Source organism: Seriola lalandi, unplaced genomic scaffold (genome assembly GCF_002814215.2).
Source record: "Seriola lalandi dorsalis isolate HSWRI2012SDOR001 ecotype SW California unplaced genomic scaffold, Sedor1 jcf7180002054472, whole genome shotgun sequence".
In the NCBI taxonomy this organism is placed as follows: Eukaryota; Metazoa; Chordata; class Actinopteri; order Carangiformes; family Carangidae; genus Seriola; species Seriola lalandi.
The window spans coordinates 137398-150447 of record NW_019525025.1 but is presented as its reverse complement, the minus strand read 5'-3'; the positions used below and the strand labels follow the sequence as shown (position 1 = coordinate 150447).

General features: G+C 42.4%; 2 protein-coding genes across 3 annotated transcripts in view; both read right to left on the bottom strand.

Moving 5' to 3' along the window:
* Positions 1–713: 713 nt before the first annotated feature.
* Positions 714–7471, bottom strand: LOC111659072 (protein disulfide-isomerase A3-like). Its single transcript, XM_023411885.2, has 13 exons — positions 7211–7471; positions 6506–6584; positions 6131–6248; positions 5947–6054; positions 5714–5843; positions 4960–5073; positions 4691–4816; positions 4420–4602; positions 4157–4265; positions 3885–4013; positions 3338–3417; positions 2292–2349; positions 714–2200 (listed from the first exon to the last, which is right to left on the bottom strand). The coding sequence occupies exons 1-13, from the start codon at positions 7372–7374 to the stop codon at positions 2111–2113; spliced, it is 1488 nt and encodes a 495-aa protein (XP_023267653.1). The 5' UTR covers positions 7375–7471; the 3' UTR covers positions 714–2110.
* Positions 7472–8124: 653 nt separating this feature from the next.
* The window catches only part of gon4la (gon-4 like a), a 14974-nt gene continuing 10048 nt past the window's right edge, over positions 8125–13050 (bottom strand). For both annotated transcript variants that reach the window (XM_023411874.2, XM_087175499.1), the window contains exons 20-26: positions 12129–13022; positions 11700–11795; positions 11295–11501; positions 11070–11213; positions 10224–10486; positions 9827–9929; positions 8125–9740 (exon numbers count right to left, since the gene is read on the bottom strand). In XM_023411874.2, the coding sequence (XP_023267642.2) occupies positions 9627–9740; positions 9827–9929; positions 10224–10486; positions 11070–11213; positions 11295–11501; positions 11700–11795; positions 12129–13022 (1821 nt within the window). In that variant the 3' untranslated portion in view covers positions 8125–9626. The remainder of the gene's footprint in view (positions 9741–9826; positions 9930–10223; positions 10487–11069; positions 11214–11294; positions 11502–11699; positions 11796–12128; positions 13023–13050) is intronic.

The window sequence follows — 13050 nt, the reverse complement described above, 5'->3', positions numbered from 1 at the left end:
CTGAAAGCGTTAAAGCGATCACTAGGAAACAAAGCTCGGCCTTTTATGGCGAAAACCAACCAGACTTTATTTAAATTTTTCGTGATTGTAGACAATGACAGTGAGTTAAGTGGGTTTTTATTCTTTCGTCTAAATTTAAAACGTTAATGTTGATGGATCCATATAAACTGTCTGTAATGACTAACTATTTCTAAAACTAAATATATTTGTACTGGATATCCTTAAAATACCGGCATAAAAAAGGCATAGATAAAAATGAATTATTTTCAAACGAGAATTGGTGATGTATTTTAAACACCAATATATTTCAGACATGTTTTTACCCATCTCATCTTGTCACATTTCTTTCACGTTATATGTTCTTGGTAACATTTTAATTTAAGACAACTGGATAGCTGTTGAATAATCAATAATGATTTAATAACTAGTTTATTGGTTGTATAATCAGTTTATAAAGGAGTAATAACTGGTAACTGGGCTAACATAACTGTTATGTGCCCACAGGAAATAATAAATTACAATAATCATGGAAAATGAATTAGTCACATGGTAAATAAAAAACACACACACACACACAAAACTGTATTCAAAACTGTGCAAAGTTTTTTACATCATTTTTTATTTGATGATTTTTATGATTTCACCTCTGTATTAATTATTAGTCTGGCTGAGGTCAAATTTCATGTGGTGATAGTGAAGTAAACAGCAGAGTCTATCAGTCAATTAATCTTTATTAAATTTTCTCAGCTCCTCTTCAGTGTAAACAGTAAATAATTTCTTCTGACAGTCATAAGGCTCAGAATACATGTTTGCATCAGTAAACAAAGAGGCTTCATATACGTCTAAAAAATAAATAAAAGTCTATCATTCAGAAACAAATATAAAATCCACAGATGATGAGATTAACAAAAAAGTTCCACTGCTTTTGTGCATAAAATCAAAATAAATATTCATCATTGATCAGAACCACGACAGGAAAATATCTGTAAGGTTTTATTTTGAAATGAAATTATACAGTAAGATAAAATCTCCTCTTCTGTGTTTTATTTGAACTCAGAAGCCTTAGACTTTACAAACAGGAGTGTGACAACAACCTGAGCAACAAAGTTTTCACATGTATGCATCTGAAAAGTGTCAGCAGGTGATTTAACGAATCGATCAACGACCAGCTTGATTATCTGTTTATGATTCCCCAGCTGCAGCCAGAGGTTTGAGTTTTAACCAACAGTGAGGTGAAACTGTCAATTAGCCTGTCAGATAATGATTTTGATGACGGAGAAATAATCTGAACCATTTGTGACACAAACCTCCACCATCAGTGTCTCATGTTTTCTGTCTCAGTAACTGAAGATCTTTGGGTTTCAGACACAATAAAAACATTTTAAGACGTCACCTTTGAAAAAACGAATTGATTAAAATCAATCTGAAGATTAATCAATGGCTAAAATGTCAGTTATTCTTATTCTAATCTGAAGGCAACAGGAGAAGAGTTGGTACTTTAAAAAACCACCTAATCTGTAATTCATGAACTAACATTTAAAACCAAACGTTTTGTTGTGTGAACTCATTGCATCTTATTATTTATTTATGTTGTGATATTGAAATTTGCCAAATTCTGACTTATTTTATGTCATTTAATCACAGCTGTTTTTGTTTTTTACAGTATCGGCCTCACACATCCAGTATCAGTTGTGCTCAATCACCTATTCCCACGTTCCTACGTTTCCCAGAATGCCCTTTAGGAGTCACCAAAAAAGTCACCATGGGTGAGCACTGACCGTGCCCTCTGTCCCACATGACCCCAGAAATAAATAAACAAAACTAATAAATAACTTCAAAATTAATCAGCTGACAGTCACATGACAGCACACAGTCTGATGATGTCATGTGATGGCAAATTCATCATGATGGACAGGTTTTTTGTGGTATCTGGGGTATCTGGTTAAACCAGCAGCTGTCCTTTCATCACTGACTGTCTCTGGATCAGGTCCAGATTCAGGATCAGCCAGGATCAGGACTCCTTTTTCGTCCTCCCCCTGCATGTTCACTGTCATGGAAACCAGTTGGTTGAGTCCCTGTAATCAGACCTGATTGGTGGACAATGGATGTGTCAGAGTTCGTCCTTTGACCCGCTGAAGACCAGACTGTGACTCGCCTCGCGCTTCAGGAACTTCAGTAAGTCTTTGAGCTCTCGACCCCCCTGAGAACAGAGAGAAGATGTCACCTGATCAGCTGACCCCGCGAGGCCAGAGTTAGAATAAAGCTTTTGATACACAGGAGTTGTGCATTACCTCGTATCGTATGGGCTCGTCCTTTTTACCCACTGGAGCAAAGTAAATGGTTGGAAACCTGAAGACAGAGACCAAGGGAGGTTAAAAAAAAAAACAAGATCTGAGTCTTTGATTTGATGGTTCACATGAGTCCTGGTGTAAAGGAGCTATATGTAAGTTTTTGCTATTGCTACATAGTCAACGTTAGCATTATCAGCTGCTGCTAGTTCAGCATCAAACCTCATTCCTTTACTCACCAACAGCTGTCTCCAGAGGTGGAAAAAAACACCAATGTTGACTCATTTTGTTTCTATTTCTATCACTTCTTTTCTTCTACTGAAGTTAGCATGCTAACAAGCTAGCTTTCAGATACAGTCACTGTAGCCTCTAGTCTGTCCTGAAGACGTAGCTGCTCAGAGGACACATTATAACCTCTCGTATTATAACGTCACTGCTCATCATTAAAAAAAACAGTGAGAATTATTGCTGACCTTGATCATCATTTAAAAATCTGGTTTAAACTACTTTTTATATAAAACTTCTGTGGAAAAAGAAGAATGACATCATGCGTGTAACACTATAGACAACATCCACAAATTCACATACATGAAGAGAATTTAATTTGAAAAACCTGATTCAGCTCTTTATTACACCTGATACAAAAAACAACCAGCTGCTGAGGCAACAATCACCTGGAGGCCACACAGAGTCAACCATACACATCTGCTGGAGTCATATTGACAGTGAACTCAGGATATACAAGTGATTAATTTTATAGCTGGGAAACAGAACTACAGAGCTGCTGAAGATTCTGCTTACAGCTGGATACACAGAACAGAAAGTGACTTATTCTCTAAGACTGACAGAAGAGTTAACTGAAAATGGATTAACTATAAATATAAAGACATCGTCACATGTATGATTGTTTCTGGCAACAATGTAAATCATTGTACAAGAGTTTAATAACAGTTCTGTGAAATGTGACCTCCTCTGTGTGGTTGTGTGTTCTGATGTTGTATTTGTTTTATTTGTGTAAAGATAAAAAAGCAAATAAAAACTCTGCTCACCCTTGAACATCGTAGCCCAACGGGACATCGTTATCAACGGCATTCATCTTGGCGATGACAATGTCTGAATCAGAAAAAAGCTGAGAGGCAGAGAGAGAGGGAGGGAGTTTCAAAATTTACTTTAAGACCAGGACTGAGCCCTGGACTAGAGTCGACCAAAGTACAACACAAACACAGTCACCTCACAAACTATAACACAACATTATCTGAACCATTGTGATAACCTAGCTGACCTGATGTTAGCCTGATGTTAGCCTGGCCACAGAAAAGAGCAAGTACAAGAAAACAATGAGAAGGAGCTTCTGTGCTCAAAGACAAAACTAAAACTTTAACAAACTTTCTTTGATTTTTAATGTGTCACTACAGCAACAATCCACAGCAGCACCGGGTCTGACTTCAAGGTAAATCAGCTGATCATGAATCAGGGCTGATGGATAATGTGGTCTTACAGCCCTTGAAAAGGCATGTTCACTAACTGATGCTGCTGCTGATGATGATGATGATGCTGCTGCTGCTGCTGTTGATGATGATGTATGTACGTACGTACCGTGTCAGCCAGCTCTATGTAGACCGGCTCCAGTTTCTTGCAGTGTGGACAGGATGGAGAGTAAAACTGTATCAGAACGTCTTTATTTGGATCATTAACGACGTCATCGAAGGTCTCAGCAACAACTAGCTGCAGTACAGAACCAGAGAGGTCAGAGGTCACAGGGAGGAGGTCAGAGGTCACACTCTGCACAATCTGATTTCTACTGGACCTGACTGGATTAAGGCAGGACAGGCTCAAAAACATGAAACCGTCTCTCAGTCTGGTCTCACCTTGACAGCAGCGGAGTTTCTCTCAGGTACAGGTTCAGACTTGACGTAACGTTTGAGTCGACCTGTGAAGTAATCGTCCAAAAATCTCTCCAAGGACTGACCGTCCCTCCTGAAACACACACATTACCTCAGCTCAGCATGTACGAGGTCTCAAAGGTGAGCAGAGTGGCACAGATATGTTTTAAATATTTCATGTGTTCAGACACATTAACAAATATGTTAAGGCACATTCAACTTTAGCCCAGTTCAGCCTGGTTACATACGTGAACTCCTCTCTCATTGTGTACTTGTGGCCCAGTTTGGTCCGGATCGTGACGAATGGCAGCTCTCCTCCGTCTGACGTACCCAACCCGAAGTCTTCCTCCAGCTCAGACAGGAAGTCCTTCTTATTGGCTACTGAGAAAGTCAAGCCTCGCCCAGTGTATTTTGCCGCCACCTTCATTACCCTGGCAATAAAACACAGGGGAGGGGCTTAAACTGCCCTGTCCTCAGGTAATAGAGGTTGTATGTGTCTATTACCTGTATGTGTGTTACCTGTTCCTCCAGTAGTTGGACCCTCTGGTGTTGTGATGGTAGTCAAGGTCATAGTACGCTGTCAGCAGGTCACGAACTCTCAGACGATCCCTGTTCTCCAGAGTCATGTGAGGACACAGACCATAACTACAGACAGGAAGAAACAGGTAGGAACAGGTAAACAGACAGGACACCGAAAAGGTAGAGACAAGTAAGTAGAGACAGGTAAACAGATGGGTAGACTGACTTCCATCAGATGCTGCTGTACTGAGGTGAATGAGGAAACTCACATGTGGTCTCTGATGAAGCGTCTCAGGGATCCGATGGTCAGGTAATCTCTGAAGACCACGACGCTGTCCTCAAACTTGTTGGTCAGTCTGGGAGGTCTGAACAACAACACACTCCTACAGGACAGGTGAGAGATGACCTTTGAACTCTGAGTCACTGACTGTCACTGTTTTCTGACCTCTGGATAAAGATAAATCAAGAAGCAGGTATTTCTCTAAATATTACACCAGAGTGGAGGTTCTTTTAGACCTCAGGGACTCAAAGTCACACAACACAGAGGAACGTGACAAAGGAATGTCGTACAGGAACTAGTGTAAAGGAAAGCGTCGTAAAGGAAAGCGTCGTAAAGGAACATGACGTAAAGGAATGTTTTGTAAAGGAAGGTGTCGTTAAGGAACGGGACTTAAAAGAACGTGTTGTAATGGAATGTGACGTAAAGGAACGTGACATAGAGGAACGTGTCACAAGGAGAACGCATACTGTAATAAAAACATTCTCAACTCAAGGTACACTTACTTGCTATTCCTGGAGCATTCAGCTGAATCCCTTTGCCTTCTTCAGCAGGTGTAACTTATATAACCTGTCATGTGACAAAGGTATGGAACTTGATTCAAGTACAGGGCCTGTTGAAAAACTGACCAAAGTTAGCTGAACAAGTTCCACCTGCTGAAGAAGGCCATGGGATGCGGCCAAAAGCCTGTGTGGACTGAGGTGACCCTCAGCAAGTAACAAGTAAGAGAATCATTTCAAACTCACTCAGAGTGAACTCCGTGCCCCTCCCCCAGCTTCAGGTCAGTGGTGTGAGCAAATCTGAACTGTTCTCTGAGCAGACCTGCAGCTTTCAGAAACTCTGACAGATGAGAGCTGTCTGCACCTGAAAACACACCTGGTTCGCAGGAACACAGGTTGGGCCACATCATGTTACACAGTTAACATAAAGTCATGTAATGTAACATGACGTAAAGTAACAGAACATCATGTTGTCTCACCTATGATACTGGCATCATAGTGGTTAATGAAGGTCTGGAGGTCTTCCTCTGTCTTCAGGTGAACTGAGTCTGGACCCGTTTGCTTCTTCATGTAGTGATAGATTCCGTCTGAACACACATTTACACAGTGTCAAATTCTGTTTGTGTATTTATCTTATTAGTGTGTGTGTCTTATTTTTGTTACCTGCTGTGCGAGGTCCGTCGTAGGGGGCAGAGTCTCTTCCACTCCTAAAAATCTTAAGAGTGGGATAACCGGAGACCCCAAAACGACCACAGGTCTCTGAATGAGCTGTACAGTCCACCTGAAACAGGTGAGGAGAGACAGGTGACACAGATAGGTGAAGAGAGACAGGTGACAGGCAGGTGAAAAACACAGGTGAGGAGACACAGGTGACACAGATAGGTGAGGCGAGAAGGTGAAACAGATGTGAGGAGAGAAAGGAAACCAGCAACTCAACTTTTTTAGACCAGTTTCAATCTGATTCACAGAATCATTGTTTCTCTTGAAAGTCCAACTCTTCTCATTTAACTGACAGTGTTAGCATGTGCTTAATGTTACCTTTGCTAACTGGACAGTTCCCTTCAGTCTGGTCGCTGCTTTCTCAAATTCTGGAGCCAATTTCTTACAGTGACCACACCTGAGAGGAAGAGGAGAGATGAAGACAAGAGAGGGAATAAAATGAAGAAATGGTCGGGGGCAGATTAAAGATAGGAAGAGGAGAAGAATGGGAAATGGGGAGGAAGGAGATATAGCAATTGAAGTGGAAGGAAAAATTGAAGGTGATGAAGAAGTGTAGGAGAGGGGAGAAAGAAGGAGGGGAGATGAAGAAGTGAAATAGAAAAGGGGAGAAGGGGAGGAGGAGGCATGGTGGGAGATGAAATAAAACGAAAGAAAAAAAGGGGTGAGGATAGAAGAGGGAATGGAGATGAAAAAATGGAGGAGGGAAGGATGCATGGAAGTAGAACAGGTTACAAATGAGGAAAGAGGTAATCAAGGAGGGAAGGATGTAAATATGGAGATAAAGTGATGATGAAAAGAATTAGAAAGAGAAATAAATGGAAGGAGAAGAGTGGAGGTCAGAGGGATGAAAGAGGGATGAAAGAGTGAGAAGTGGTGAACGGCAGAGGAGGATGGATAGAGGGATGAAGGAGGACAGGTTAACACAGCAGTTTATCAGTCCGCCATTCTCTACTTCACAACAGAAATGCATTAAAACCGTATTTTCTGAGCTAAAGATGCTAATGCTAATATGCCCTCCGTTACCACGGAGCGTAGAATTTCACCAGCATGGTCTCGTGTTCCGTTGCCAGGTAGTCGAAGTCCGCGTCACCGAGCTCGAGCACGTCTCTGCGCGAGGACAACGCGGCGGGTAAACAGGACATCAGCGCCAACGTGACGACGGGAAGGAGGCGGACAGCGGCCGCCATAATGGTGGGAAAAGATGAATGATTCCAGACGTAAAATAAAAAAAATATGACGGAGATGGTGACCGTTACAGACCGAGAAAGACCCTCTTCATCACACTGAGGGTTAAGGTAGACTAAAGCACTTACGTTTCCGGTGAGGACTTTCAAACTAAAATCATTATTGGTACCAGACATTGAGCAGGGATATTTCAAAGTCTAAAAAAGAAACAGTAATACACATTTAAAGACAAACTCGAACACATCATAATGTATAGCTTCTCCATACACCCGACACACTAAATGAACCTATTCTAACCCACTATGTAGTACTTTTATTCTGAATATCAGATCAGTTTATATCCGGTATTAACATGTCTAAATGAAGCTAACTTGACTAATCTCTGCTCTCGCTGTCCACCTGTCAGTGGAAGGGCGGGACCTACAGAGAAAATACCGAACAGCTGCGTTGTGGTTAGCGGTGATGTGATGTAATCGTCTCATTGGTCCAATGACCTGTCAAACACAACGCATCCACCACTGCCCATGCACGGAGTTTTTAATGAACTCCTAAGAGGATACTGTGATTAATGGCTGCCTCCTTTTGAAAAAGTTATCCCACAATTTTTGACAACAGTTTTTAAATTACACATACACGTTATTTAAAAGTGGGAGAAATGTTCGTGACAGACATTGTATAAGGTTTTAAACTGGACGAAAGAGGAAACCTCAGTCATCAATTGATCTGATTATGAATGAAAATAGACAAATCAGTTTGAAAAACATAAAAAATGTTTTTATTGAAAAACAGTGTGACCTTCATTCAGTTGTATTCAATATGAATACACAAACATTTTTGACAAAACCTTCACAGAACATCGGGACATCCTTCACTAACATATGTAAGGCCGCTTGGAATCATGGGAGTGATCAGGTAGGTTAACCCTGATGCATCTTGGGAAGACTCAAAAATATATATTAAAAAAAGATTCAGAAGCTGCAGGGTTACTTTTCAGTGCTTGAAGCATTTTAGGAAGACTTAGAAAAAAAGTCTGTAAGACAGAGTGTGGACAGGGCTTCATATATACTGAGTCTGAGTTGTGACCAGAACACGCTGAACCTCATTCACACCTGTGTCATGTGACTGGTTCACGCTGCAAATCTTCACTGTAGTGTTTCCTCCTTGTTTTGGAGACGTTTGACCTCACTGAGTCACTGAGACTCTCCTACCTGACACACCCACAAAAGGCAAAGTCTTGATGAAGTCAGAGCAGATAAATTAAAAATAAATAATAAATATAAATAAAACATTTGTGAGCAGCCTGAACTGAACTATGGACTCTGATTCATTTTCATACAGAGTGTGTTCTGTAATGACGTTCCTTCAATGCTCCAACAGACAGAGAAACAAACTGCAGAAGAAACGTTCTGGATAAATTCCACAACTGAAACCTTCAGGAAGTGTGAAACAATCAGAACACCCAGTCCTGGGTTAACTGGATCAGAGACGTTCTGAGTGACTTCAGGAGAACAAATCTGAACACAGACAATTCTGGTTCTAGACACCTAGAGTTCAAGGGTCACATTCCTCAAACTGAAATCAATCAAGTTTGTGAAAACTCCTGAACCCTCTGAAGAACTTTAGAAAGACTAATATGTTCTAGCAGCACTCAGTGAAGTGTAGAACAGCTGATGTAAACATTGCCGCTGTATGAAGAACTCTAGGATCATTCCGAACAAGCTCTAAAATGAAAACTGTAGAACATCCTGAAGAATTCAAAGTGATTAATGTAATCTAAAATTTGTCCCCACCACTCTGGAATTGTTCCGACTCTGAAACAAATCTGTTCTAGAGTGAGATTTTTGAAGCCAGAACACATCTCTAGAGTCACATCTTGAGAACTGTATTAAACCTTTCAGTTATTTTGAAATATCAGTTAAAGAATCTTTGAACTGAAAAGAATTTGCTTCAAACTCTGGAACCCCCTGAAGAGCATGTTCTACAAACAGTCAGTGTGGAACCATCAACCACTCAGAATTAGAATCAGTCAGGTTCCTTTGTGTTTTAGAATAATTCTGATGAATGCTAAAATCAACAGATCTGATTCGAGGATGGTGACTTGACTGAAGAGTTTAAACCAGTTCTGGGGTCTTTTCTGCTGAACTTCAGGAGACTTTAATGAATTGTGTCCCAAAGCAGCAGATCTGGATTAGACTCTTAACTCCGAAGTCAACTCTGTGGTTGGTTGCAGACTCGTCTGTGACAGGTCCAGCGATTAGTCAGGGGCTGCCTCCTGTCTGTTGATTGGCTGGCCCTCAGAGGAACAGGAAGTGGACTTTTGGGATGCAGACTGGAAAAGATTCATCAGGTCATGGAAACGAAGACTCACCTGGAGGAAACAGAGACAAAGTGACTATTACTCTGAAAATCCTCCACAGCTCTGCCCTTGGACAGTGAAGCCCAACCCCCTCTCACCTGTTGGGTGGTTTTGTTTCCCAGGTGGGCGGACACCTGTCTGAATGTTTTCCTGTTGGCTCCTCTCTGCTGACAGGCAGTCAGGATGGCACGGTCTGCCTCCCTGAAACAAAACATGATGGTTTATGTGGTTTTCATGTTTTATAATGTGATGTTTTCTATAATGTCTCTGTAATGTTGTTATAAATATAATATTGTTATGATTTATCTTTGATGTTTTTATGATGTGTGCGGACATAAGCCCTGACACTATGGTACTGGCTGTCAGCTGAGCCTTCTCTTCCTCTGATGAAGTCTATGTCAAAACCTGTTGCACCTCATTAAAAATCAGCTCAGACCCTGTCAGGTAAACATTAGTGACCTGATCATCTGCGTGTGTCTGTGTGTTTGTTCTGACCGGGTCCAAACGACGACCTTTTCTCCGGTGGAGCTCATCGAGATGTTTTTAGCACAAACTGGTTGTTTCTCTTCCTCTCTGTCACTTCCTGTCTCACTCTCTCCAGACATCTGATTGTTGACTCCCTTCTTGTTTCTGTCACAGTTCTGGAAAACTAAGTCCGCCTTTGTGGTCTCTGGACTGGTTCCTGTGGGCCATGAGTGGGCATGAAGCTGCTGGAAACACTCCTGCAGGTCAGGATGCTGTTTGAGGAGAGACACGATCTGAGAAAAGAAAACAGAGTCAGACAAACTAGGAAAAAAAAGAATGATTTAAACTTTTATCATTTAATCTGAGTTTCACATAAAGACCTGAATCTATTAATCAAACCTGTTGGAGTTTGAAGTTAACAAACTTTGTCTGGATTCTATTTTAATGGAGCTATTTGTAAGCTATTGCTACATAGCTGATGTTAGCATTAACAGCTGTTCAATCTCACCGAGAGCTTCAGCCATTGTTGTGTTTACCTTACAAGAGGTTATAATGCGTCCTCTGAGCAGCTACTTCTGGACAGACTGGACGCTACATCGACTCAGTAACAGAAAGCTAGCTGTTTAACATGCTAACTTCAGTAGAATAAAAGATGTGATAGTAACAAGAGTTAACGTTGATGCTTCTTTCCACCTCTGGAGACAGCTCTTTGTGAGTAAAGGAATGAAGTTTGATGCTGAACTCACAATGTTTCTTCTAGACTGGTAAGTAAACAGCTATTAATGCTAATGTTAGCCATGTAGCAATAGCAAAAACCTACATATATTAAAAGTAATGATCAGCTGATTTGTGAGGCTGTCAATGGTCATCATCTACCTTTTCCATGTCCTCACGTGGGGGGGTGGGGCTTCCCTGCAGTACTGACACCACCTGTTGGTAGAGGGATGAGCTTTCTCCCAGGCTTCGCCCCAGTTGCCGTAGGAACCGTCGGCTGCGTTCAAACATCTGTTGCTCCAACAACTGGCAGAGAAATACAACAGAGGAAGAGAGTTCACACAGGTTCAGGTTGAACCTGAGTGGTGTCAGAGTGATGTCACTCACCAGTCCACAGCGACGGGCCTGTCCTCGGTTCAGGAAGGCAGCAAAGTCTCTGAGCAGCTGAGGCCAGGGCTGCAGCACACAGCTCAGTCTGTCATACAGAAGCTCTGGGGCCCCAGAAGTCCCAAGGGGCCCCGTTGATGAAAATTGATCCAACACCTGCAGCAGCTGCTCAGAGAGGCCCGGAGACGCCTGCACCACTTCACACATCTGCACAGAAAACAGGAAGTACAAACCAAAACATGATGATGATAACAGTGACAGGAACACATCATCAGTTCTCTGGACCAATCAGGAACTACCTGAAATAATCTATCTATCTATCTATCTATCTATCTATCTATCTATCTATCTATCTATCTATCTAATTTTTACACTGACAGAGACAGTCACAGTTGTTGTTCTTACTCTGTGGAGATAGTCCTGAGCAAACACCACGTCCTCCACCTCCCTCTGATCTTCATCCTCCTCTTCTTCCTCACTTCCTTCTGATGCCAGCTTCTCCTGCACATCCAAAGACACAATATTAATGTTTTTGTAAAAGTGATTTATTATCAATTAATCTGCTGATTATTTCATTAATCAATCAATTAATCATTTTGTCAATAAAATATTGATTTAGTTTCACAAGGTGGAATCTTCAAACGACACATGAACATATTCAGTTTACTGATCAGATCAGGGTTGATTGATTGAATGTCTTTATGTCTTTATATCTATTCTCTGTCAGATCTTCACTTTCAAACGTCCACGTTGTAAACAACTGAAAACACTAACACTCACATACAAACAAACACACACACACATTCTCACTGTGTGTGAGATACTGGGACGGACCTGAGGTTCGAGGACTGACACTCTGGATTCATCTGAAGACGTCTCTCCATCATCATCATCATCATCATCACCTTCTTCTTCGGCTGCTGCTCTCGATGGCGCCAGTGTCACTTCCTGGTCACTCTCTGACTCCACCTCTACATGGTCAGCCAGGTCGTCATCATGGGCGACACTTCCTGCAGAGCTGGACGATGATTCCGACAGGGCCAGGAGGACCTCGCTCTCCTCTTCCTCCTCCTCCTCTTCCTTTCTCTCCTCCTCATTAATCCTGATGACATCATTGTCCACTTCCACCTTAGAGGAGCCAGGGCCTTCAGGAGGAGGAGTCAGTGCCTCTTCATCACTCCTCACTCCGCCTCCATTCGAGGTGCGTTTCTCTTTTTCAGGAGGTGAAGAAGATGACCTCTTCTTCCTCATCTTCCTCAGGCCAGCAAGGGTCTGATAGTGGCATCTGATTTGCTCTGTGGTTTTCATGGAGACAGTGGAGGAGGTGATAATGTCGGTGGGGGTGTCAGTCCTGGTCAGGAGGAGTCGGTGGAGGAGGACTCGTGGAGGACTGAGAGCTCGGGGGCAGCAGGGTTTGTGAGGAGAAGGAGGTGAGCGGGAGGAGGAGAGGTCCACCTGTCCGTCAGGTAGGGGGGAGGAGTAAGCAGGAGGAGGGGGGAGGGGCTTCTGCACCAGGACAAAGCCAATGCGCCTGAAGTCAAGGTTTTCAGGGAGGCAGGGGGGATATCGTGTCCCGGGGGGGAAGCTGTAGGTGTCGGAGGCGGAGCGGAGGAAGGTCAGGTGACTTTGACGGGTTCGAACCCCCCTGCACGGGGGTGGGGTCTTCGGAGCGGAGCCAAGTGGAGTGTTATAGTGTTTAATGGTCGGGTGGATGACAGGAAGACTCCTCTGTGTGTGTGTGTGTGTGTGTGTGTGT

Coding starts and splice junctions, on each gene's coding strand:
- LOC111659072 (XM_023411885.2), bottom strand. CDS start 7,374: ATGGCGGCCGCTGTCCGCCTCCTTCCCGTCGTCACGTTGGCGCTGATG. Junction 4,817..4,959: donor CGCTTCATCAGAGACCACAT/GTGAGTTTCCTC, acceptor TCCTGTCTGTAG/TTATGGTCTGTGTCCTCACA. Junction 4,266..4,419: donor ACAATGAGAGAGGAGTTCAC/GTATGTAACCAG, acceptor TGTGTGTTTCAG/GAGGGACGGTCAGTCCTTGG.